Genomic DNA, 26596 nt, shown 5'->3' with positions numbered 1-26596 from the left:
CTGACGAAGGAGCAGTGCTCCGAAAGCTTATGGTATTTGCTACCAAATAAACCTGTTGGACTTTAACCTGGTGTTGTGAGACTTCTTACTGTGTTCACCCCAGTCCAACGCCGGCATCTCCACATCAGCATTTATTGCCCATCCTTAACTGTCCTTGTTTAGAGGGCAGTTGAGAGTCAACCCCATTGCTGTGGCTCTGGAGTCACATGTAGGCCAGACTGGGTAAGGACGGCAGATTTCCTTCCCTAAAGGACATTAATGAACCAGATGGGTTTTTCTGACAATCGACAATGGTTTCATGGTCATCAGTAGATTCTTAATTTTTTATTGAATTCAAGTTGCGCCATCTGCCGTAGCCGGATTCGAACCCGGGTCCCCAGAACATTTCTGGATTAATAGTCCAGCAATAACATCACTAGGCCATTGCCTCCCCTTAGAATCACAGAATCCCTACAGAAGAGGCCATTGAGCCCATCATGGCATGGTGGCACAGTGGTTAGCGCTGCTGCCTCACAGCGCCAGGGACCCGGGTTCAATTCCCGGCTTGGGTCACTGTCTGCGTGGAGTCTGCACGTTCTCCCCGTGTCTGCGTGAGTTTCCTCCGGGTGCTCCGGTTTCCTCCCACAGTCCAAAAGACGTGCTGGTCAGGGTGCATTGGCCATGCTAAATTCTCCCTCAATCTATTCGAACAGGCGCCGGAGTGTGGCGACTAGGGGAATTTCACAGTAACTTCATTGCAGTGTTAATGTAAGCCGACTTGTGACTAAATAAACTTAAAACAAGTCTGCACTGATTCTCTGACAGAGTACCTTACCCAGGCCCTCCCCTCTACCGTATCCCCATAACCCCCCCACATATTTACCATGGTCAATCCACCTAACATACACATCTTTGGACACTAAGGGGCAATTTAGCATCGCCAATCCACCTAATCTGCACATCTTTCGGAGTGTGGGAGGAAACGGGAGCACCCGGAGGAAACCCACGCAGACATGGGGAGAAAATGCAAACTCCACACAGACAGTGACCCAAGCCGGGAATCGAGCCCAGGTCCCTGGCGCTGTGAGGCAGCAGCGCTAACCACTGTGCCACCATGCAGTTTGAGTGAGTTTAGCTCTCACAGAAAGAACTGTCGGAAATGTACAGAAGAGAAATATGCCCTTCGGCCCGACGGGTCTATGCTGGTGTTCATGCTCCACATGAGGCTCCTCCCATCATTCTTCATTTAACCCAATCAGCAAAACTCTTCCTCCTGCGTGTGTTCATAACAAGCTAAAACTATCCCGTTTTTAATGGGATCATCCACTCATTTCACCAATTGCCCTGCATCCTGCCAATCTGTGACATTTTTCTACAGCTGACTGGCTCCCAAGCTGGGAAACTCTCTGGGGTCCCCTGTGTGTCTTTGTGATTTGTGCAGCCACGCTGCACTCCTGCCATCGGCCATAAGGTGACGCTAGAGCCCCCCCAGAGAAAATACAAACTTGTGAGTGGCAGGTTTGAGTTCCACCTCATTTTCTCATTGGCTGGATTCTCTTCTTGTTAAGGACAATCCGCCATCCCCCCGACGCCTCAGTCAGTAATAACGTGTCAATTACATTGAGAAACAGGTGATGGGTATTAATTGTCTTTGAGCATGTATAAATCGGGGATGGCTGGGACACTGGGCTGTGTGGGTGGAGATCTGTGAGACTGAACCAGTCAATAAACTCTTTCAATAATGTAAAGTCTTGGTTTCAGCTTCATCAACCAGTTGGATTCTATTGACAACTACCACACCCTCTCCCCTCCCACCCCAAAAAAAACCCCACCCACTGACTTTTGGCAATGTTGGAAGAGTGTTGGTTATAGAACGGTATCTCTTAAAGAAATTTTCAGTAGGTTAGCTGCAAGCCTTTATTAACTACTTGTAACGATGTACACATACACAGTAAAGGGTTCAGGGCAAGGAGCTATCTCCATGCCCAGGTACTTACTCATCACTGCTCAACACAACACTGACCCTCGACCTTCTAATATCACCATGTGGGCGGTACTGTATTTAGTCCCACATTAACCATGCATGTGCCAGACCCTTATACTACAACCAACACCCCAGCAAACCTCTTCCTCGGTCCCACAGGGTCCGACATGCCCCTTAATCTGTCAAGTGAGAGTTAATCACCCTGGTTCATAGAGTATAGAAAGTTACAGCATGGAAGGAGGTCATTCAGACCATCCAATCCATACTGGTAGCACTGCTGCCTCACAGCGCCAGGGACCCGGGTTCGGTTCCCGGCTTGGGTCACTGTCTGTGCGGAGTCTGCACATTCTCCCCGTGTCTGCTTGGATATCCTCCAGGTGCTCCGGTTTCCTCCCACAGTCCGAAAGATGTGCTGGTTAGGGTGCATTGGCCATGCTAAATCCTCTCTCAGTGTACCCGAACAGGCGCCAGAGTGTGGCAATGAGGGGATTTCCACAGTAACTTCATTGCAGTGTTAATGTAAGCCTTACTTGTGACACTAATTAATAAACTTTAACCATCCAAGCCTCAGCTCATTTTCGAGTTTAGATCCGTGGTCTCGTAGTTTATTGAGTTTCACCTTTAAGACACGTGGGAAAGTTTAGCAACCTGCAGTGCTCCGTGTCGGAGCGATCTCCGGTATGAGATTTATCACCTAAGAAGTTCGGAGGAATTTTCCAATTCCTTTCCCTCACATTGCCTGAGTTTTGATCTCCTTTTCCACCTTTCCCAGGAACTCACACAGATGTGAATGGGATGGAGAGTGTATATATTGTGACATACGGCCAACATAATTATTTGGGAACAGACTCTTTGGACCTGAAGGTCTTTTCCTGTCCGGCATCATTTGTACATTCGTAAACCCCCCTAATGTGGCTCGGTGTCTAATTACACCCCTGTGAAGGACTTCGGACTGTCCCCTCTGTTCCGGTGCTATATGAATACAAGTTGTTGCTGGTGTCTAATTTTAATGTCCGCTACGACTCTCACCAACTTTTACAGATGTACCATAGAAAGCATTCTATAAAAGCAAATTACTGCGGATGCTGGAATCTGAAACCAAAAGAGAAAATGCTGGAAAATCTCAGCGGGTCTGGCAGCATCTGTAAGGAGAGAAAAGGGCTGACGTTTCGAGTCCAGATGACCCTTTGTCAAAACTAAAAAGGCATAAAAAGTGGGAGATATTTATACTGCAGGGTGAGAGAATGAAAGATGAACCATAGCCATGGAAAGCATTCTTTCCGAATGTATCACAGCTTGGTATGGCTCCTGCTCTGTCCAAGACCGCAAGAAACTACAAAGGGTTGTGAATGTAGTCCAATCCATCACGCAAACCAGCCTCCCATCCATTGGCTCTGTCTACGCTTCCCACTGCTTCAGGAATGCAGCCAGCGTATTCAAGGACCCCACGCACCCTGGACATTCTCTCTTCCACCTTCTTCCGTCGGGAAAAAGATAATAAAGTACCAACTGACTCAAGAACAGCTTCTTCCCTGCTGCCATCAGACTTTTGAATGGACCTACCTTGCATTAAGTTGATCTTTCTTTGCACCCTAGCTATGGTTGTCACACTATTTTCTGCACCCTCTCCTTTCCTCTATGTACTCTATGGAGGGGCAGGTAGTATTGAGGAGGTGGGGAGGCTGCAGAAAGATTTAGACAGTTTAGGAGAGTGGTCCAAGAAGTGGCTGATGAAATTCAACGTGGGCAAGTGCGAGGTCTTGCACTTTGGAAAAAAGAATAGAGGCATGGACTATTTTCTAAACGGTGACAAAATTCATAATGCTAAAGTGCAAAGGGACTTGGGAGTCCTAGTCCAGGATTCTCTAAAGGTAAACTTGCAGGTTGAGTCCGTAATTAAGAAAGCAAATGTAATGTTGTCATTTATCTCAAGAGGCTTGGAATACAAAAGCAGGGATGTACTTCTGAGGCTTTATAAAGCACTGGTTAGGCCCCATTTGGAGTACTGTGAGCAATTTTGGGCCCCACACCTCAGGAAGGACATACTGGCACTGGAGCGGGTCCAGCGGAGATTCACACGGATGATCCCAGGAATGGTAGGCCTGACATACGATGAACGTCTGAGGATCGTGGGATTATATTCATTGGAGTTTAGGAGGTTGAGGGGAGATCTAATAGAAACTTACAAGATAATGAACGGCTTAGATAGGATGGACGTAGGGAAGTTGTTTCCATTAGCAGGGGAGACTAGGACGCGGGGGCACAGCCTTAGAATAAAAGGGAGTCACTTTAGAACAGAAATGAGGAGAAATTTCTTCAGCCAGAGAGTGGTAGGTCTGTGGAATTCATTGCCACAGAGGGCTGTGGAGGCCGAGACATTGAGCGTCTTCAAGACAGAAATTGATAAATTCTTGATTTCTCGAGGAATTAAGGGCTATGGGGAGAGAGCGGGTAAATGGAGTTGAAATCAACCATGATTGAATGGTGGAGCGGACTCGATGGGCCGAATGGCCTTACTTTCGCTCCTATGTCTTATGGTCTTATGGTCTTACTCTATGAACAGTATGTTTTGTCTGCATAACACACAAGAAACAATACTTTTCACTGCATCCCAAAACATGTGACAACAAATCAAATCAAATGAAATTAAACGCTGAGGAGGTCAGTAAGCATTTATTTTTCTGTACAATGTGAGGATTCTCGCTGGTTCAGAGGCAGCTGAGTCTGGGAAACAGTGCAAGTCGAGTAACCCTCACACACCACCACTGGTTGCAGGTGCACATTCTCAATACTGAGTCTGTCAGTCAGGGAGTTCAGCAGGATCCCGGGCTGTGGCTGGGGGGGGGCAGTCCCAGAGGTTTCATCAGATGATCTTTTGCCCCCACACTCGCCTGTCATTGGTCACCTGACACACTGATCCTTGCAACAATTGTTCCGAAGCAGTCACGCAGACTGGAAACGTTGAATCAGTTTCTCTCTCCACAGACGCTGCCAGACCCGCTGAGCTTTCTGTTTTTACAACAATTAATCCTGCAGGAGAAAAGAATGGTGATTGGTTGGGAGTCGAATTGCCAGCCAATCAGTACCCTTTGCTCCGATAACACGATTGTTGCAAGTGTTTGAAATTTGGTATTCTTGTGTTTGTCCTGATGAGTGCCGGACGAAAAACTTCAGCAGCACATGTCACTTTTCAGCAATATGCAATTTGTCATGCGGTCGGATGAATAACTCTTTTCCTTCATTTTCAATATTCTTAGAACAAATAAACAAAAGTTTTCAAAGAGAATGAACACTTGTGTGGATACTGTTACAGCCGCTCTGGATTTACTCCCGGGATTAGAGCTTTTCCAAAATAACCTTCAATTCCCTGGAGATTCCAGGGCAATCCTGGAGGAGTCGGCAACCCTCGATCCTGGTCTGAGTTGACCCTGCAGTTGATGAGGGAAACCTTCGTGTTCAAAACCCTTCAAATATGTTCACTCAAAAATCCAGTTATCAGGACAAGCTAATTTCTTAAATATTAACTAACTGAAAGAGCAATAAAACCCACATTAAGCAATCAATCAGCGATAACAAGGCTAAACCTCTTCCTCTTGTACCTGTATCTGGTGGCATGGCTACCATGGCAACTCGTGTAGGGACCCAATAAGCAAATGGGTCAGAGCAATCAATGCCCTCTGTTGGTCAGGTAAGATATCTTACCAATTAGATACTCAATACCTTTTATTGTCATTAATGAAAACACTTCATTTGGAGGCAACCACAACTAGACCACTTGACAGGAAGCGACAGAGCGTGTGAAGCAGAGAATCCTCATACAAAAGCAAAATACTGCAGATGCTGGGAATCCAAATTTAAAAAACTAAACATGCTGGAGATATTCGGGCAGCATCGGGGGGGAAGAGAGAAACAGGAGTCAACTTTTCAGGTTGACACGGTGGCATATGGGCAGCATGGTGGCACAGTGGTTAGCACTGCTGCCTCACAGCGCCAGGGACCCGGGTTCGATTCCCGGCAGCACGGTGGCACAGTGGTTAGCACTGCTGCCTCACAGCGCCAGGGACCCGGGTTCGATTCCCGGCAGCACGGTGGCACAGTGGTTAGCACTGCTGCCTCACAGCGCCAGGGACCCGGGTTCGATTCCCGGCAGCACGGTGGCACAGTGGTTAGCACTGCTGCCTCACAGTGCCAGGGACTTGGGTTCAATTCCGGCCTCGGGTCACTGTCTGTGTGGAGTTTGCACTTTCTCCCCGTGTCTGCATGGGTTTCCTCCGGGTGCTCCGATTTCCTCCCACATTCCAATGATATGCAGGTTAGGTGGACTGGCCGTGCTAAATTGACACTAGTGTTAGGAGATTAGCAGGGTAAATATGTGGGGTTACGGGAATAGGACCTGGGTGTATTGTGGTCAGTGCAGACTCAATGGGCCGAATGGCCTCCTTCTGTACTGTAGGAGTCTATGAATTCTAAGGTCGATGACCTTTAATCTTTTTTTTCATTCACGGGACATGGGCATTGCTGGCTGGCCAGCATTTATTGCCCATCCCTAGTTGCCCTTGTTCAGAGGGCAGTTGAGACCCGATTTTGATTTGATTTATTATTGTCACATGTAGAGTGAAAAGTGTTGTTTCTTGCGCACTATACAGACAAAACTTACCGTTCATAGAGGAGAGGGTGCAGAATATAGTGTTATAGCTAGGGTATAGAGAAAGATCAACTTAATGCGAGGTAGGTCCATTCACAAGCCTGACGGCAGCAGGGAAGAAGCTGTTCTCGAGTCGGTTGGTACGTGACCTCAGATGTTTGTATCTTTTTCTCGACGGAAGAAGGTAGAAGAAAGAATGTCCGGGGTGTGTGGGGTCCTTAATCGTGCTGGCTGCTTTTCCAAGGCAGCGGGAAGTGTAGATGGAGTCAGTAGATGGGAGGCTGGTTTGCGTGACGGATTGGGCTACGTTCATGACCCTTTGTACTTGGGCAGAGCAGGAGCCATACCAACCACAGAGTCAGCCACATTGCTGTGGCTCTGGAGTCACATGTAGGCCAGACCAGGTGAGGACAGCAGATTTCCTTCCCTAAAGGACATTAGTGAACCAGATGGGTTTTTCCAACGATCAACAATGGTTTCATGGTCATCAGTAGGTTCTTAATTCCAGATATTTTTTATTGAATTTAAATTCCACCAACTGCCATGGCGGGATTCGAACCCGGGTCCCCAGAGCATTAGCTGGGTTACTCGATCAGAAGATAGAAATGTTTTTAAGCCCATGGAAGAGGGGAGGGGAAAAGGTCAGAAGGATAGGTCTGTGATAGGGTGGAGGGCAGGAAAGATTAGCAAACAAAGGATTTTATGATATAATCCTGAAGAGGGTGGTTATCGGTACCATTACAATGCACACTTCCTCCCCAACTCAATAGCAATCCAGAATCAAAGCATTTTTTAATTCTTTCATGGGGATGTGGGTGTCACAAGCATGGCCAGCATTTATTACCCATCCCTCAAGGTCCAAAGATGTGTGGGTTAGGTTGATTGGCCATGCTAAATTGCCCCTTAGTGTCCTGGGATGTATAGGTTAGAGGGATTAGCGAGGTAAATATGTGGGGTTATGGGGATAGGGCCCAGGTGGGATTGTGGTCGGTGCAGACTCGATGGGCCAAATGGCCTCCTTCTGCATTGTAAGGTTTCCATGATTCTAATTCCCTTGAACGGAGTAGCTGTTAAGAGTTAACCACATCGCTGTGGATCTGGAGTCACATGGAGGCCTGACCGGGTAAGGGACGGAAGATTCTTAATACCAGATTTTTATTGAGTTTTAAATTCCACCAGCTGCCGTGGTGGGATTCGAACCGGGGTCCCCAGAGCATTCCCCCAGGTCTCTGGATTACTAGCTCAGTGACAATACCGCTCCGTCACTGCCTCCCCTAAAAAAAACAAATGAGCATCCAGCTGTTTTCACGGAAATTAAATCCCAAATCTACCACAAACTAACGACTAATCAGAATTATCATCAAATCGCAATAACCTGTCAGTTTAGTAAGTCACAGTCGGCAATTCGAAACCATTTGTTGATTTTACAGTGGCTGATACAGAAGTTTCAGTGTTATGTGAAGGATAAAGTGACTCACAGCGATCAAAGAACAAAGAAAATTACAGCACAGGAACAGGCCCTTCGGCCCTCCAAGTCTGTACCGACCATGCTGCCCGACTGAACTAAAACCCCCTACCCTTCCGGGGACCATATCCCTCCATTCCCATCCTATTCATGTATTTGTCCAGTGGCCCCTTAAAAGTCACTATCGTATCTGCTTCCACTACCTCCCCCGGCAGCGAGTTCCAGGCACCCACCACCCTCTGTGTAAAAAACTTGCCTCGTACATCTCCTTTAAACCTTGCCCCTCGCACCTTAAACCTGTGCCCCCGAGTAATTGACTCTTCCACCCTGGGAAAAAGCTTCTGACTATCCACTCTGTCCATGCCTCTCATAATCTTGTAGACTTCTATCAGGTCGCCCGTCATCCTCCGTCGTTCTAGTGAGAAAAAACCAAGTTTCTCCAAACTCTCCTCACAGCTGAAAGACGTGTTCCCCAGTTTCCAAATCTGAGCTCATTTATATCACATCCTGTCCCCATGTCGGTTTTGAGCAAGATTTCCAGCAATTTTAAAATTGTCATCCTCGTTTTTCAAATCCCTCCATGACCTCACCCCTCTCCCTATCTCTCTCTAACCTCCCCCAGCCCTATCATCCTTCAAGACCACCGCACAGCTCCAATTCTGCCCTCTTTCACATCATCGAGTGGACATATTCCTACAGAATTAGTCACATGATCTCTAGCCATCCCACCCCCCACCCCTACCATTGGTTACTCTACCTGTCCATCATCACAGCACCTCCCCCTCTCCAGGAAACGAACAGACTCCACATTACCCAATTGGATGATTCTTGTCTTTTGCTTAGGCACCCATCTCAGATATGTTTAATACCAGCACAGACAAAATGGACCGAACAGCCTTCTTTTGTACTGTAACTATTCTATAGTTCCATGAATTTAATAACCAAAGTGTTCGTAGAATCCCCAGGCTTGCTCACACCAGTGTCCAGGCTAGTCTCCATAATTGATGGAGAATTCAGAGCAAACTGGATTGCCCCCGAGTCTCCAAAGGTGTGTCAGTTAGGTGGATTAGCTATGGTAAATGCGTAGGGTTACAAGGCAGCGGCGGGATAGGGCTTGGGGAAGATGCTCTTTTGGGGAGTTGGTGCAGACTCGACGGGCCAAATGGCCCCCTTTCTGCACTGTAGGGATTCTACGGGTTCGGTGACCCTACACCAAGGCTCCCTCAGTTACACTGAAACAACAGTGACAATGAGAGTGCAGCTTAACTGATGCAGTAGACTCGCTAACACCTCCTTATAATTCTTGCCGTCAATGAATCTGCTTTAAATGAGATGGTTGAAAAAGATTCCTTGGAAACAGCAGATTGGGGGAAATTATCTGTGTGTATTTCGTGCAGAAATCACTGGGAGCCCACATCGAGGTGGAAACACTGTCCAGCCCTAACCTGGAATAACACCAATTAATGTGTAACTTTGGCATTGCGTGCCTAAAACAGCCCTTCAGATTTATTGTAATCGATGCAGGGGACTGACTGCATCACTTCCTTCGTCCAAGTTCTTCTCCCCCCCCCATTAGGATTCCACCAAAAATCATCTGGAATATCCAGTAAAAAAATAAAAAGACTTGCATTTAAATAATTTATTTCTCAATCACCAGATATCTCAAAGCACTACGCAGCTAATGAAGTACTTTAGAAAGTTCATAGAAAGTCCATAGAATCCCTACAGTACAAAGGCGGCCATTCGGCCCATCAATTACCACCACCCATGCATTTACCCTGCTAGTCCCCCTGACACTAGGGTCAATTTAGCATGGCCAATCAACCTAACCCGCACATCTTTTGGAGAGTGGGAGGAAACCGGGGCACCCGAAGGAAACCCACGCAGACACGGGGAGAATGTGCAAACTGCACACACACAGTGACCCGAGGTCAGAATTGAACCTCGTGGCACCGTGAGGCAGCAGTGTTAACCACTGTACCACCCTTATAAAGGGTGTGGAAAGGAAACAACAATTGATACAGCATGAGAAGAGAGCGCTGATTGGTTGGCAAGTGCACTCTGATTGGTAGAGGTGTTGCCACAGGGGAATGCATCAGGGAATAGTAAACTGCCGAGCTAAAGCTCATCACTGGATGTCACACAAGCAATTCACCATTGTAGATGTAACGGTGAAATCGAAGGTGCTGGAGGGGTGGAGCTGAGCATTGTAGATGTGGAAACTAACTCCATGCTGACAGTTGATGTTACTGAAGGGTAGGTATAAACGTACAACAACAATTTGCATTTATACAGCACCTTTAACATAGTAATATTCCCAAGGTGCTTCACTGGATGGATTATCAAACAAAACTTGATACCGAGCAACTTAAACAGTGGCACGGTGGCAGAGTGGTTTAGCACAGCTGCCTCACAGCACCAGGGACCCGGGTTCAATTTCCGGCTTGGGTCACTGTCTGTGTGGAGCTTGCACACTCTCCCCGTGTCTGCGTGGGTTTCTTCCAGGTGCTCCGGTTTCCTCCCACAGTCCAAACGATGTGCTGATTAGGTGCATTGGCCGTGCTAAATTCTCCCTCAGTGTACCCGAACAGGCGCCGGAGTGTGGCGACTAGGGGATTTTCACAGTAACTTCATTGCAGAGTTAACGTAAGCCTACTTGTGACAATAAATAAATAATTTTAACAGGTCACAGGACAAAGATTGTCAAAGAGGTCAGTTTGAAGGACAGCCTCATAGGAAGAGAGAAGTGGAGGGGTTTAGGGTGGGAGTTCCAAAGTGTAGGCCTCTGCAGCCACCGACCCAACATGGACTCATTAAAATGGGGGAATGCTCAAGATTCGAGAATTGGAGGAATGCAGAGCTATGGAGACAGGGGTAGACATGGGCCACTTATCTCCTCGAGCTTATTCTGCCTATTGAAAGGCGGCAGGAGATTAGGGTGAGATGGAGGGGCAAGGACATGGAGTAAGGTTGCCAACCCTCCAGGACTGACCTGGAGTCGCCAGGAATTGAAGATCAGTCTCCAAGACACCGCTGAGTGCAGCCTGGAGAAAAATCAGCGGGACATCTAAAATAACCTTTTCTGGTGATTTTCTTTGAACATTTCTCTTTACCAGATATAAGAATATTGAAAATGGGGACATAAAAAAAAAGACTGTTTGATTGAGTCTATATCATCCAATTGGGTAAGGAGTCGATTTCCAATTGGCATGGGAAGCCAGTGCGTCACAAGGATGGATGTGTTGGCTGACTAATGGCTGGAGTAGGTGCGGGGGGGCAAGACATGTGATGAAACCATCAGAAATACATTTAATCACAGTTGGCAACTCTCTCATGGAAGGAAATGAAAAGTATCGAGAGAGGCAAGAATGGAACGTTCCAATAGCCACTGGTGGATGAACAAATAGCTATTGGAAACAGACATGGACAAGAGGGGAGGATGGATTTGTTGGCCTTTGGAAGGTCAAAGAAAGTCTCAGTCACAACTACAAAGGCAGAAGCGAGCTGCAGAGAGGTGCATCAATAATTAATGATAATGAATGATTCATAATCAGGCTTGGTTAGTTTTACAGTGAGGCACTCCACATACTGGGGCCACAGCTGCTATAGGCCAGTAGAGAGGGCGCTGCTTATTCTTACGAGCAGCGGAAAGTTAAGGAAAATAATTGATGAGAATGAGGAGAGGAAATGTAGACTATATGGTATCACATCAAACATCAGAGCAGGATGAGAGACCTGGCCTCTCCCTCAGAAGTAACAGTTACTGTTGAATGCACTGGTACTCAGTGGTCTCAGGGGTCGCGTCACGGAGCAGAATACACAAGCATATAAAACACTGATTGAGGCCTGTGATGTGATTTTAAGTTTATTTATTATTAGTCGCAAGTAAGGCTTACATTAATACTGCAATGCAGTTACTGTGAAATTCCTAGTCGGCACACTCCGGCCCCTGTTCGGGTCAATGCACCTAACCAGCGTGTCTTTCAGACTGTGGGAGGAAACTGGAGCACTCGGAGGAAACCCACGCAGACACGGAGAGAACGTGTAAACTCCACACAGACAGTGACCCAAGCTGGGAATCGAACCCAGGTCCCTGGCGCTGTGGAGCAGCAGTGCTAACCACTGTGCCACCCAATTATATGATTTATCAATGGGGGAAAGAAATAATATTTCCATAATCTTTAGTGCTACGAGGTGCAAAATGAAGGAGGGAGCTGGTCAAAATTCTGGTTTGGTATACAATTATGAAACCTGTCGAATAGGGTTTTTTAAATCTGTTAATTACTGTTGGACTTTTAAATAGATTTTTCGACAAGCAATCCCCACATCTCCCATTCATACCAACCCTAACTCTACTGTTGAATTATGGATGAATCAGACAAGAGTCCAGGCAGATTTGTATAGTATATTTTGATCCATTTAAAAGATTCATAGCAATAGCACCAGCCCAAGTATTTGCATCAGAGTTGGGGACGGCACGGTGGTACATGAATAGCACTGCTACTTCACAGCGCCAGGAACACGGGTTTGATTCCAAGCTCGGGTCACTGTCTGTGTGGAGTCTGCGTGGGTTTTCTCTGTTTTCCTCCACAGTCCAAAGATGTGGTTAGGTGGATTGGCTATGCTAAATTGCCCCTTAGTGTTCAAAAATGTGTAGGTTAGGGGGATTAGTGAGGCAAATATGTGGGGTTAGGGGGATAGGGCCTGGGTGGGATGCTCTGTCAGAGTGGGTGCAGACACAATGCGTCGAATGGCCTGCTTCTGGACTGTAGAGATTCTATGATCAGCTGGGGGCACGGCCAAGGAATCCTTTCGGTATTCAGCTGGGCCAGAGGCTGGTGCTGTAAACTGACCGCTCCGTATGATACCTCTGGTGAAAGGTCAGCATCCTGAAACAACGTTTCTCTCTCCACAGACGCTGCCAGATCTGGCGTGTATTTTCTGGATTGGGAGAGATAAATCTGGGAAAGCACGGCGGCTGGGATGGCACAGTGGTTAGCACTGTTGCCTCACAGCACCAGGGACCCGGGTTCGATTCCTAGCCTTGGGTCACTGTCTGTGTGAAGTTTGCACGTTCTCCCCATGTCTGCGTGGGTTTCCTCCGGGTGCTCCAGTTTCCTCCCACAGTCTGCAAGACGTGCTGGTTAGGTAGATTGAGCCGAACAGGGACTGTGGCGACTAGGGTATTTTCACAGTAACTTCATTGCAGTGTTAATGTAAGCCTTACTTGTGGCAAATAAATAAATCTCAACTTAAATTTGTAGGGCTACGGGTTGAGCGGGGAATGGGACTGATTGGATTCCCGACAGAACAGCAGAATAGTCTCAATCGGCCAAATGGGATTGCTCTACCAAGGGCTGACATGGGCTTGATGGACTGAACGGCCTTCCTCTGTGCTCCAATGACTATCACTCTATTTCAGATTTCCAGAATCCGCAGCATCTTGTTTTATTTCTTGCTGGATGAGAGAAGCCAGGAGAGGATCACCGTGTGTACGGGGGAATGTGAACTGAAGGAGGGACGAAAGGAAACACCACCAGTCATAAACAATTAAAACAGCAAAATTCTATGGATGCAGCATCTGTTAATAATAACTTTTTAATCTGTTCCGTCAAATCATTGAGGAAATAAATGGTTTAAGCAGGTAGCCTAGTATTATTTTTTCAGGTTGAATTCCTGGGACGGCACGGTGGCACAGTGGTCAGCACTGCTGCCTCACAGCACCAGGGACCCGGGTTCGATTCCGACCTTGGGTCACTGTCTGTGTGGAGTTTGCACATTCTCCCAGCGTCTGCGTGGGTTTCCTCCGGGTGCTCCGGTTTCCTCCCACAGTCCAAAGATGTGCAGGCACAACCTTAGGCTAAAGGGACGATCTCTAAACAGAGATGAGGAGGAATTTCTTCAGCCAGAGAGTCTGTGGAACTCTTTGCCACAGGGGGCTGTGGAGGCCAGGTCATTGAGTGTCTTTAAGACAGAGATCAATAGGTTCTTGATTAATGAGGGGATCTGGGGTTATGGGGAAAAGGCGGGAGAATGGGGATGAGAAAAATATCAGCCATGATTGAATGGCGGAGCAGACTCGATGGGCCGAGTGGCCTAATTCTGCTCCTTATCTTATGGTCTTATGGGGTAGGTTGATTGGCTGTGCTAAATTGCCCCTAGTGTCAGGTGGATTAGCAGGGTAAATATATGAGGTTACGGGAATCGGGCCTGGGTGGGACTGTGGTCAGTGCAGTAGAATGGGCCGAATGAATTCTATTCTATGAATTGATGTCAAACATCAGGCTTAACATAGATAGCCCTTAATTCCTAACTCCAGTCACAATGATCCCAGTTGTTAGTTGGGTCTCATTTCCTACTTCAACCTTCAAATGTGATGTAATACCCTGGCATAGATGGGAGACACACTTCATCCTTAAGAACCATCTTATGGACTGTGCAGGTCAGTCGAGTTGCTTGCCCAATGCCACATTCAGGTTCTAGACCCGAGAAAGCTGGAGGGGAACGTTAAAGTTTGGAGCTAGAACAGTAAGCTTCAAGATGTGCCGGTCAGGAACAGAACCAAGAGGGGGGGGGGGGGGGGGACTTCCTCCTGTAAAAACAGGTGATGAGGTAAACACGTCCGGCAGCACCGGCTGAGAGAAAGAGTGTTAATGTTTCAGGTTGATGACCTTTCATCAGAATTGAGTGTTTGAATCTAATATTGGGCTTCTGACATTTGGAGCTGACTTTCATTCTCTCCCACTCTAACTGAAGTGGAACAAAGTGCGTCAGGGTCCAAGGTGCACAAAGAGTGAGGTGGCAGTGGAGAAAACTGCCCAAATAGTAGAAGTCCAATACTGGGGTGCAAGTAGTTAAACTAAGGGGTGCAGAGTCACACCGGAGAATGGTTCCATGGATTCTGTGTGTGAGAGGTAAATAAGAAGCAAATTTGGTTTATCAAATTATAAAGAGTTTAAAGTTTTAAGGTTTAAAGTTTATTTATTAGTGTGACAAGTAGGCTTACATTAACACTGCAATGAAGTTACTGTAAAAATCCCCTAGTTGCCACACTCCAGCGCCTGTTCGGGTACACTGAGGGAGAATTAAGCATGGCCCATGCACCCTAACCAGCACATCTTTCAGACTGTGGAAGGAAACCGGAGCACCCGGAGGAAACCCACGCAGACACGGGGAGAACATGCAGACTCTGCACAGACAGTGACCCAAGTGGGGAATTGAACCTGAGTTCCTGGCGCCGTGAGGCAGCAGTGCCAACCACTGTGCCGCCTAAATTTCTTTCCTCCCAGTGGTTTTTAGTTGCTGGCAGGATTCTGATGACAGGTCATTGCCCGGAAACATTAACTTTGTTCCTCTCTTGACAGACGCTGCCAGGTGTTTCCAGTATTTTCTATTTGTTATTTCAGTATCCACAGTATTTTGCTTTTGTGATTATGCCTCTGTGAGGTGTCTTTCATTGTCCCAGTATGCCACGATGAAAATTGGTGGGCTAAAGTCATGCCAGGATGGGAAAACAATCACAAAATTATAATGCAACTTCTTTATCAGTCTAGCAGTGATGTCAAACGATACAATTCACACGTCTGTCCAGTCGAAATATCTTTCAAGAGCATGGAACCACAATAAAAACATGACAATTATTTTTAAATTTCCAAACAATATTATTTAGAGGGGAAACATGTTGATTTGTACTTTAATAATTAAGATTCAAAGCTGTTTCCATTACCAATGAAGATAGTCCTTTCAAAATTACCTACATTTTCTTTTCATGTAAACTGGAACAGGGCGACGCGGTGGCACAGTGGTTAGCACTGCTGCCTCACAGCGCCAGGGACCCGGGTTCAATTCCCAAGCTTGGGTCACTGTCTGTGCGGAGTCTGCATGTTCTCCCCGTGTCTGCTTGGGTTTCCTCCGGGTGCTCCGGTTTCCTCCCACAGTCCAAAAATGTGCAGGTTAGGGTGCATTGGCCATGCTATATTCTCCCTCAGTGTACCCGAACAGGTGCCAGAATGTGGCGACTAGGGGATTTTCACAGTAACTTCATTGCAGTGTTAATGTAAACCTACTTGTGAGTAATAAACAACCCTTTCTTTTTTTTAAACTTAAAGGCGGGGCAAAATTCCTGCTTTTTTGGTCAACTTAAACATTGTTTTGCCTCAGCGGAGTCAAGTGATTATGTCTAGATTTGCTGAGTTCCAGATGCTGGAGGCAACGCTAAGACTATGCTCATCGAATCCATAGAACCCTACAGTGCAGAAGGAGGCTATTCGGCCCATTGATTCTGCACCGACCACAATCCCACCCAGGTCCTATTCCCGTAACCGCACACATTTACCCTGCTAATCCCCCTGACACTGGGGTCAATTTAGCATGGTCAATCTGACCTCATCTTGGACTAAATGCAAACTCCACATTATCTCAGTGTTTAATATTCCTTATGTTTTAGTGTAATATTGAGAGTTTCAATCTTTTCACAAAATATCCATACAAAGCCTCTCCAAACTTGCCCTGCTTCAGTTACCCTCAGAATCCCTCAGTTCTGACTTCGGACCAATGTTTCAGCAACTCAAGATGTTACCGTAACTGATCAAGTGTGCCTAGAACAACAGAACTTTAGGCAGGTCATAATGAGTGCAGTACAAATATACAATCCACATACTTATCTGTAACAATAATACTTTGTGTACACAATTTGTATTCCTGATTTTAATACTGTGTAAACCTTTATTTAGAACAAAGTAAGAGTTACGTCTGATATTCTAGGTATTAGCTGCCATCGGATGGGGAATGATCAGAGCAAACCAGTTCACGAGTCCAATAAAAATAGAAAACTCAATGAGTCAATCATCTAACTTACACAAGAGTGGGGCAGACAGGTTTAAAATAGTGTACATGTACTTTCAGATCCTTCAGTTAGTGGGACGAGCCATGAATGTCATTTAACAATGAGTCTGTAAGAGGCTACTTTACAGCCAGGCAGAATTGGCAGTAACAGCATGGAACTCTCACCAAGAGCTCTGCTGTCATAAGGCACTCAATCTGATGCAACAATAAACTTTCAAAATTAATCACAAGTTGGTTAAGTTGGAAATAACGATAATACTTAAAGTCATGGCAATCTGGCTCATACTATGATGCAACTATAACACTGCAATATCTGCAGATAATAATCTTTACCTCAAAGAACAGGGAGAGGCATTGGCAGTGGAGGATTTCTCTTGGCGTCCAGTTTCAGCATTTAAGCACCAGGAGGTACACACAAGACAGTCTTGTGCCTGATGCACTACAGAATTCTCAATACTTCATGGCAATGCAGCATCATATTGGTTCAGAGGTTCTGCGTCACTGCACCCATACAAGCAAATTATTTAATGGCGAATAATCCGGAAATTGTGTAAACCGTAATCCTTTTAAAGTGCCTGAATTTTAAAGTTAGAGCTCACTCTTATCTTGTATTGTCCTTTGCCTCAGTCAAGTGCTACCGTTTACGTATGAGAATGTCCCAGCTGTCTTTCCAACGCAACGCAGTTAACTCGGACGCTGAAAGGGCCGGATACCCATAAGTGAGAGGACTAAAAGTCTGGTACACCAAGTAGACGGAGGAGATCCAAGCTAGGACCACAGCACTGAAGGTGTTTCTCGAGACAGAAGACCTGAAATCATAAGAATCATAGAATCATAAAGGCCATTCGCTCCATCGAGTCTGCACCAACCACAATGCCCCACAAGCCCTATCCCCATGCATTTACCCTAGATAATCCCCCCCGACACTAAGGGGCAATTTAGCATAACCAATCCACCTAACCCACACATATTTGGAAAGATTAGTACCTTTCCTTCAAAGTAACTGTGCGCTGCACATACCTGAGGATGTGATGGTGAACATGCTCCAGAATTATGGGCAGCAGGAGGATTTTGAAGGTGAGACCCGGCAGGTAATGATACAGGAAAAGTGTTTTCTCCATCAAGAAGAAAGGCAGATAGTTAACAGCCCATCCGCCAACACAGACAGCTCCGGCCAGGACAAAGTGTTCCCAGGAATCTAATCAAGCAGAGACAATGAGAGCATTCAAATCAACATCAGCAGCAGTGAGACACTAAACACATTATATTGAATGGATATTTATGATATTCATAGATATATTCATAGAATCCCTACAGTGCAGAAGGAGGCCATTCCGCCCATCGAGTCTGCACCAATCACAATCCCACCCAGGCCCTATTCCCATAACCCCATGCATTTACCCTTCTAATCCCCCTGACACTAAGGGTCAATTTAGCACGGCCAACCCACCTAACCTGCACATCTTTGGACTGTGGGAGGAAACTGGAGCACCCAGTTGTAATCCAGGTGTAACTGGGGTGATCAGTAAGTTTGCGGACGACACGAAAATGGCAGGACTTGCAGATAGTGAGGAGCATTGTCAGAGGCTACAGAAGGATATAGATAGGCTGGAAATTTGGGCAAAGAAATGGCAGATGGAGTTCAATTCTGATAAATGCAAAGTGATGCATTCTGGTAGAAATAATGTAGGGAGGAGATATACAATAAATGGCAGAACCATAAAGGGTGTAGATACACAGAGGGACCTGGGTGTGCAAGTCCACAGATCCTTGAAGGTGACGTCACAGGTGGAGGTGGTGGTGAAGAAGGCATATGGCATGCTTGCCTTTATAGGACGGAGCATAGAGTATAAAAGTTGGGGTCTGATGTTGCAGATGTATAGAACGTTGGTTCGGCCGCATTTGGAATACTGCGTCCAGTTCTGGTCGCCACACTACCAGAAGGACGTGGAGGCTTTGGAGAGTACAGAGGAGGTTTACCAGGATGTTGCCTGGTATGGAGGGGCTTAGTTATGAGGAGAGATTGGGTAAACTGGGGTTGTTCTCCCTGGAAAGACGGAGGATGAGGGGAGACTTAATAGAGGTGTATAAAATTATGAAAGGCATAGATAGGGTGAACGGTGGGAAGCTTTTCCCCAGGTCGGTGGTGATGTTCACGAGGGGTCATAGGTTCAAGGTGAAGGGGGGGAAGTTTAACACAGATATCAGAAGGACATATTTTACACAGAGGGTGGTGGGGGCCTGGAATGCGCTGCCGGGCAAGGTGGTGGAGGCGGACACACTGGGAACGTTTAAGACTTATCTAGATAGCCATATGAACGGAGTGGGAATGGAGGGATACAAAAAAATGGTCTAGTTTGGACCAGGGAGCGGCACGGGCTTGGAGGGCCTGTTCCTGTGCTGTATTGTTCTTTGTTCACCTGGAGGAAACCCACGCAGACACGGGGAGAATGTATAAACTCCACACAGACAGTGACCCAAGCTGGGAATCGAACCCAGGTCCCTGGCGCTGTGAGGCAGCGGTGCTATATACTGCGCCACCGTGTCACCCTGTCAATACTTTATCAATTGGGACTTACCCCAGTACAAGTTATTCACAACTTATTTGATTTTGTAAAGTGCACTTACTTTTATGTATTTACTTACTTTTTATGTATTTCAGTATAAGCAGCTTCGAATACATGCTTCACAGAACTACTTATACTGAAATACGTGAGAAATAGAAACAAACTCACTTTGGGAGGTTGCTTGGTTACAAACTGCATCAGCAAACACTCTTGCCACAAACCCCATTAAATAAATGTCACAGAGAGAACAAGTGCATAATGTCTTTCTTTATCCGTGACACAGTGGGCAGAGCATGATCGAGAAGCTCTACTGCACAATGAATAAATGCTTTGAGCTGTCCTGCAGCCTAAAGGCCAGGGCATTTTATACTTGGCCAACTGAGACATCACAATCTTTGTAAACATCAGGCTGACACGTTAACAGTAAACCCCAATGGCACAGTCGTATCCTAAAAGTTACAGGGCAAAGACTGGGACAAGAAAAATCATACAACTCCAACACTAGCTGTCTGGAAATACAATACTGCATCTGCTCCAGAGACTCGGAGAATAAAGCAGGAAAGACCGACAAGGATCTTAATACTCCTTATTAACTAAAATCATTTCACACACTCGCGCACAGACAGGGCGTTAAGTGTCAACAACAACAGCAGTCAATCATTTATTTCTGATTAACGGAACCCAGTTTCACATGACACGGTGGTTTTGATACACAGGACCCCCTGGTGAGTTAATACAAAACCCATAACCACTGCCATAAACCAAACTTACCAAATGCTTGATAAATTAAGGCAGATGGGTGCACGGAATCTGTTTTATTAGATGGGACAATAGAGCTACTGTGAAACAGAAACTCCTCTTGTCCTGCAACAAATTTGCTTTAGAAAGGAGTAACAAATGTTATAATCTTAATGGGCATATCAAGCAACTTAGTCACCTTCCCACCAAGGGAGTGCTGCTCTGTGGGAGGCGCTGTGTTCTGGATGAGACATTTAATTGAGGTCCCTTCTGCCCACTCAAGCGGTTGTAAAAAAATCTTGTGCCCCGTTTGAAAGAAGCAGGGGAGTTCTCGTTGGTTCCTTGCCCAACATTTATTCCTCAACTAACATCACAAAAACAGTACCTTGTCATTATCTCACTGCTGTTTTGTGGGAACTTATTTGTGGGACGGCGCGGTGGTTAGCACTGCTGCCTCACAGCGCCAGGGACCCAGATTCAATTCCCGGCTTGGGTCACTGTCTGTGTGGAGTTTGCACGTTCTCCCCGTGTCTGCGTGAGTTTCCTCCGGGTGCTCCGGTTTCCTCCCACAGTCCAAAGATGTGCGGGTTAGGTAGATTGGCCATGCTAAATTGTCTCTTCGTGTCAGGGGGACTAGCAGGATAAATGCATGGGGTTATGGGGGTAGAGCCTGGGTAGGATTGTGGTCGGTACAGACTCGATGGGCCAAATGGCCTCCTTCTGCACTGTAGGGATTCTATGATTCTTATTTGGAGCAAATAGGCTGCTGCAATACACAACAGTGGTTAGATTTCAAAAGTATGTCATTGACTGTAAAACACTCAGACGCATTGAGGTCTGTGCAAACTGCCATAAAATGCAAGTTCATTCTTACTTCCACATTTGAAAGATCAAGTGCTTGCATCAAGTGCTGTCTGTAGGGGGCCTGGCTTAAATTTGTTCACTTTTAAATGTATCTAACAAGAAAAAAAGTTGACTGAGCCAAAGTTACCTTCTGGGATGGTGTAGATTCTCCGGCGCCGTCTCAGCAGATGCCAAAGGAAAAGTATCAAATAAACAAGAATTCCAACAGTTGCTGATGTCCACGTCACAATATTTCCAATCAGCTGTACCTGGGCCTGTGGAGCAAGTTTCAGAATTCATACGGTAAAGATGCTGTACAAACTATAAAATGTAACTAGGCTGATAATATCCCCGAAATTATAGTTTAGATCCTTTAAAACAAAGTCTTCTTAATGTGAATAATCTGTTCATTCAAATTGAAGATACTTTCTGTCCTGTTGCATTTAAATTGCTTAGTTTCAACGAGTGGGCAATTCAAATCTTTGATTACACAAAGCAAAAGACATAAAATGAACAGGAACGGTCTATCGCTGAAAGAACATTGAATACAGCAGTTGGGACATCTTGTTGAAGTTGTACAAGACATTACTAAGGCCACACTTGAAATAATGTGTGCCGTTCTAGTCACCCTATTATAGAAAGGATATTAACAACTAGAAAGAGTGCAGAAAAGATTTACTAGGATGCTACTGGGACTTGATTGATTGAGTTATAAGGAGAGGCTGGATAGACTGGGACTTTTCCCCTGGAGCGTAGGAGGCTTAGGGGTGATCTTATAGAGGTATATAAAATAATAAGGGGCATAGATCAGCTAGATAGTCAATATCTTTTCCCAAAGGTAGGGTAGTCGAAAACTAGAGGGCATAGGTTTAAGGTGAGAGGGGAGAGATACAAAAGGGTCCAGAGGGGCAACTTTTTCACACAGGGTGGTGAGTGCCTGGAACAAACTGCCAGAGGTAGTAGGAGAGGCGGATACAATTTTGTCTTTTAAGAAGCATTTAGACAGTTACATGGGTAAGATGGGTACAGAGGGATATGGACCAAACGCGGGCAATTGGGACTGGCTTAGTGGTTAAAAGGGCAGCATGGACAAGTTGGGCTGAAGGGCCTGTTTCCATGCTGTAAAACTCTATGACTCTATAACTGTGATGTTGTACACCCTTGCTTCAGTCATTTCCCTAGAGGCAACTCCAGATCTCAGCTGAATTATTGAAGATGTTACTGAGTGGAGGCAAAGGCATTTCTTCACTACAGGTCTTCTATTTACAGTGGATATTCCCATCTGGAATTCCTGATCATTGCCACGCAATAAAGACTGCTCATTGGGAACAAAGAAAAATTGTCACACTCCGAACCATCAGAGTCCATCTTCCATAACCTTTTAAACTAGTTACCGGATGGCAATAATGGAAATGCATCATTCATCTCAGCCCTGGAACAGTTTTTTTTAAAACAAATTCTTTCATGGGGTGTGGGCATCACTGGCAAGGCCAGACTTTGATCCTTATCCTTAACTGCCCCTTAAAATGAATGAATTGTCCTCATGGCATAGCAAACCAGAGTCAGCCATATTGCTGTGGCTCTGGAGTCACATGTAGGCCAGGCCGGGTAAGGACGGCAGATTTCCTTCCCAAACAGAAATTAGTGAACCAGATGGGTTTTTGCAACAATTGATGACCAGCCTCCCATCCATTGACTCTGTCTCCACTTCCCGCTGCCTCGGAAAAGCAGCCAGCATAATCAAGGACCCCATGGACCCCGGACATTCTCTCTTCCACCTTCTTCCGTCGGGAAAAGGATACAAAAATCTGAGATCACGAACCAACCGACTCAAGAACAGCTTCTTCCCTGCTGGGGTCAGACTTTTGAATGGACCTACCTCACATTAAGTTGATCTTTCTCTGCACCCTAGCTATGACTGTAACACTACATTCTGCACTCTCTCCTTTCCTTCTCTATGAACAGTATGCTTTGTCTGTATAGCACGCAAGAAACAATACTGTATGTTAATACACGTGACAATAAATCAAATTGATAGTTGTCATGGTCACCGTTATTGAGACTAGCTCTCAATTATAATGTATTAGTTGAATTGATATTTGGCCAGATGTGATTTGAACCATGTCCCCAGAGCATTAGCCTGGGCCTCGGAGTTACTAAGCCAGTGATATTGTCACTCTGCCACCATGTCCCCCAATATTAGCAGGACATCAATTTGCATCCAAGTTAGAAGCAAATGCTGGAGGATTTTTTTTAAAAAACTTTTACGTTGAAGCCTGGTCTCTGTTTATGAGGATATTCACTTCAATACAGACAGTCTGCACTGGCATCTTGCACCAGAATTCAGCAATTCTTCCCCCTCCAAGAATAACAGGAAAACAAGTAGACAGATCGCAAAGTACAAATGCGAGTTGAAAACATCAACGCCACGCTTTTACAACAAAAGTATGAGTATTGTTGAGTTAAATCTGTTCATTACGTTCGTGCTGGGATGGAGCCAGTAGGCAATATTGGTGTCCATGTTTATCCATTCTAGAGGGGACGAGCTGTACTTGTGTTCAGTCTCTTCACTCTTCAACATCATCATCTTCAGCTGAAGAAAACATAGAAGAAACCATTCAGTCCTTGCGTTTGTGTTTCACATGAGCCCCTCCCACTCCTTGTCATCGCGCCCTGTCAGCATATCCTTCTGTTCTTTCCTCCTTTATGTTTTTATCAAGTTAAATGCATCTACACTATTTAGAATCATAGAATCCTTACAATGCAGAAGGAGGCCATTCGGCCCATCGAGCCTGCACCGACAACAATCCCACCCAGGCCCTATCCCCACATAATTACCTGGCTAATCCCTCGAACCTACTCATCCCAGGACACTAAGGGGAAATTTAGCATGGCCAATGCACTTAACCCGCACATCTTTGGACATATTTGTGGTAGCAAGTTCCACAATCATACCACTCCCTGGGTAAAGAAGTTTCTTCTGAATTCCTTAACGGATTAATGCAACATTGCTGATTTATGATCTTCTCAGTTCTTCATTCACATTATCAGTAAGTCTTTGAATCAGGTATATATCTTTGTCAAGTTGTTCAAGAATATTGTCTTTTTCACATTCATAGAATCCCTCCAGTGCAAAAGGAGACCATGTGGCCCATCGAGCCTGCACCAATAACAATCCACCCAAGCCCTATCCGTATTTACCCCGTGAATTGCCCTGACACTAAGGATTGCCAATCCTTCACGCCGCTGGTGGAGAATAGCCAGCGTCACATCCTCTGCCAATGGCACTGGGAAAGATGCAAGAGCAGCGGGGTGGTTCGCCCTCCCTGTTCCCATCTTCCTGTAGGGAGGCAGCTGTGCCCATCACCATTACAGGTATCAGCTGTGGCTCAGTGCGTGACGCTCTCACCTTTACTGTCAGAGGTCATGGGACAAGCCCCACTCTGGAGACATCAACACAAAACCTTTATCTTAAGTTTAGCGTCACAATTAGGCTTACATTAACACTGCAATGAAGTTACTGTGAAAATCCCCTAGTCGACACACTCCGGCGCCTGTTTGGGTACACTGAGGGAGAATTTAGCATGGCCAATACACCTAACCTGCATGTCTTTCCGACTGGACTCTCTTTAGTGTGAATGAAGAGCTGAGAAGATCATAAATCAGCAATGTTGCATTAATCCGTTAAGGAACTCGGAAGAAACTTCTTTACCCAGAGAGTGGTATGAATGTGGAACTTGTTACTGCAAATATGTCCAAAGATGTACGGGTTAGGTGCATTGGCCATGCTAAATTGCCCCTTAGTGACCCAGGATGTGTCGGTTAGAGGGATTAGCGGGGTAAATATGTGGAATTATGGGGTATAGGGCCTGGGTGGGATTGTTGTCGGTACAGACTTGATGGGCCGAATGGCCTCCTTCTGCACTGTAAGGATTCTATGATTCTAAATAGTGTAGATGCATTTAAAGGGAAGCGTGGTAAAAACATAGAAACAAATTCCGGGTGAGATGTTGAACCAAGAACCTTGCCTTCCCTCCCAGGAGGACTTAAAGGATCCCATAGCACTTTACAAAGAAAAGGAGAGTTCTCTTCAGAGCACAGGCCAATATTTATCTCTCATTCAACTTAACCAAAATAGGTTAATTGGCTATCATGATATTGCTATTTACGGGAAGTGTGTGCGTGTAAATTAATCCCTACCTCTCCTACATTGCAACAATGACAACACTTCAGAAGTGCTCTGGGACATCCTGAGATGAGAGGTGCTATATAAATTCAAGTCTTACTGTGATGATGAGGCTGGATCACAAACTCACGGAGGGAATCAAATAAATGCACCTATATCTTAGCAAGTTATAATACAGGATATTAGCACCATAGAGACATTACAGCACTGGATTGGCCATGTTAAATACGCAGCAGTGCGACAGAAGAGTTAGAGGCTGGGCCTGGGTAAGATGCTCTTTCGGAGAGTGGGAACAGACTCGATTGGCCTCCTTTGGCACTGTAGGAATTCTATCAACAGATTACCCGGCCATTACCTCATTGCATTTGTGGAATCTCTATGTACACAAATTGGCTTGCTTATTTCCTGTGCTACACTCAAAGGAACTTTTCTGTTGGTAAAGCACTTTGGGATGTCCTGGAGCTATGAATGCTGCCAAATATCTTTCTTTCCCTTTTTTGTTCAGCTTGTTATATAACAAAGGAAAGTCCATAAAATTAATGGTTCCATTACTTGCAATTCCAGGAATTTAGCCATAAAGCTGATGTTTTTACTGACGTCCATCTGTGCAGGGGTCTGGAGCTCCAGCTCTCGCTCCTTCTGTTCCTCACCTCAGAGAAAATGAAAAGGCAGAGTTTAAAAAAACAAGGCTCCTTGCTGAAATGTGAAAGGACATACAGAAATACCCAAAGGCCCAAGAGAGTGTTCATCCAGCAGGAGGAACTCTTCGGTTGCAAGCAGTGAAATAAAACAAAAACTTACTCCAACAAGTCAAAGAAAAAAGGTTTAATAAAGAAACTTCATTACTCCAACACTTGAGGCCTCACCCTGGGCCAATCCAAGCTCCCTACAATTCCCAGCTGCTTCTTATTTATACCGAGTCAGCTGACTACCACATCGTCTTGCCATTGGTTACATAGCCTACCGGGTCAGCTGACCCTCACAGCATGTTACCATGGGTCACATTGTAACAGATCCAATGTTATCATTGGTTACATTCTAACACAGAGGGATTACACCCTTGCTTCTCAAAGCTCAAATTCACGACTGTCACATACATTCCATTTTTAGCACTTCCGCCAACTAGTGCTTCAGAAAATAATAATTGTCGCTGATTACAAGGCGACATTCTGATCAAGCATCTCAAACATCACACCACAAAGCTGAAACTTCTGCTTTTTTGGACTTTTAATTCATCTTCCAAAAACCTGAAGACAAGGCACATTTCAACAGAACAGTGTTTGCAGTGAAAGATATTTTAGATGTTGGTGTGCCAGTGAACATACAGCTCAGATATGCTCAGAAT

General features: G+C 45.6%; 1 protein-coding gene and 1 long non-coding RNA gene across 7 annotated transcripts in view; one reads left to right on the top strand and one right to left on the bottom strand.

Annotated features, from left to right (window-relative positions):
• Nucleotides 1–26596, top strand: part of LOC144502391 (uncharacterized) — a 680705-nt gene that overhangs the window by 505725 nt on the left and 148384 nt on the right. The gene's annotated exons all lie outside the window — the stretch shown is intronic.
• Nucleotides 7974–26596, bottom strand: part of pomt1 (protein-O-mannosyltransferase 1) — a 60007-nt gene continuing 41384 nt past the window's right edge. For 4 of the 5 annotated variants that reach the window (XM_078226242.1, XM_078226241.1, XM_078226243.1 and 1 more), the window contains 5 exons: nt 25804–25901; nt 23545–23658; nt 21214–21340; nt 17938–18115; nt 7974–17726 (listed from right to left, as the gene is read on the bottom strand). In XM_078226242.1, the coding sequence (XP_078082368.1) occupies nt 17552–17726; nt 17938–18115; nt 21214–21340; nt 23545–23658; nt 25804–25901 (692 nt within the window). In that variant the 3' untranslated portion in view covers nt 7974–17551. The remainder of the gene's footprint in view (nt 17727–17937; nt 18116–21213; nt 21341–23544; nt 23659–25803; nt 25902–26596) is intronic. The other variant, XR_013499328.1, reaches the window with a different exon arrangement.

This window comes from Mustelus asterias, chromosome 13 (genome assembly GCF_964213995.1).
Source record: "Mustelus asterias chromosome 13, sMusAst1.hap1.1, whole genome shotgun sequence".
NCBI classification, from domain to species: Eukaryota; Metazoa; Chordata; class Chondrichthyes; order Carcharhiniformes; family Triakidae; genus Mustelus; species Mustelus asterias.
This window is presented reverse-complemented; position numbering and strand designations above follow the sequence as displayed.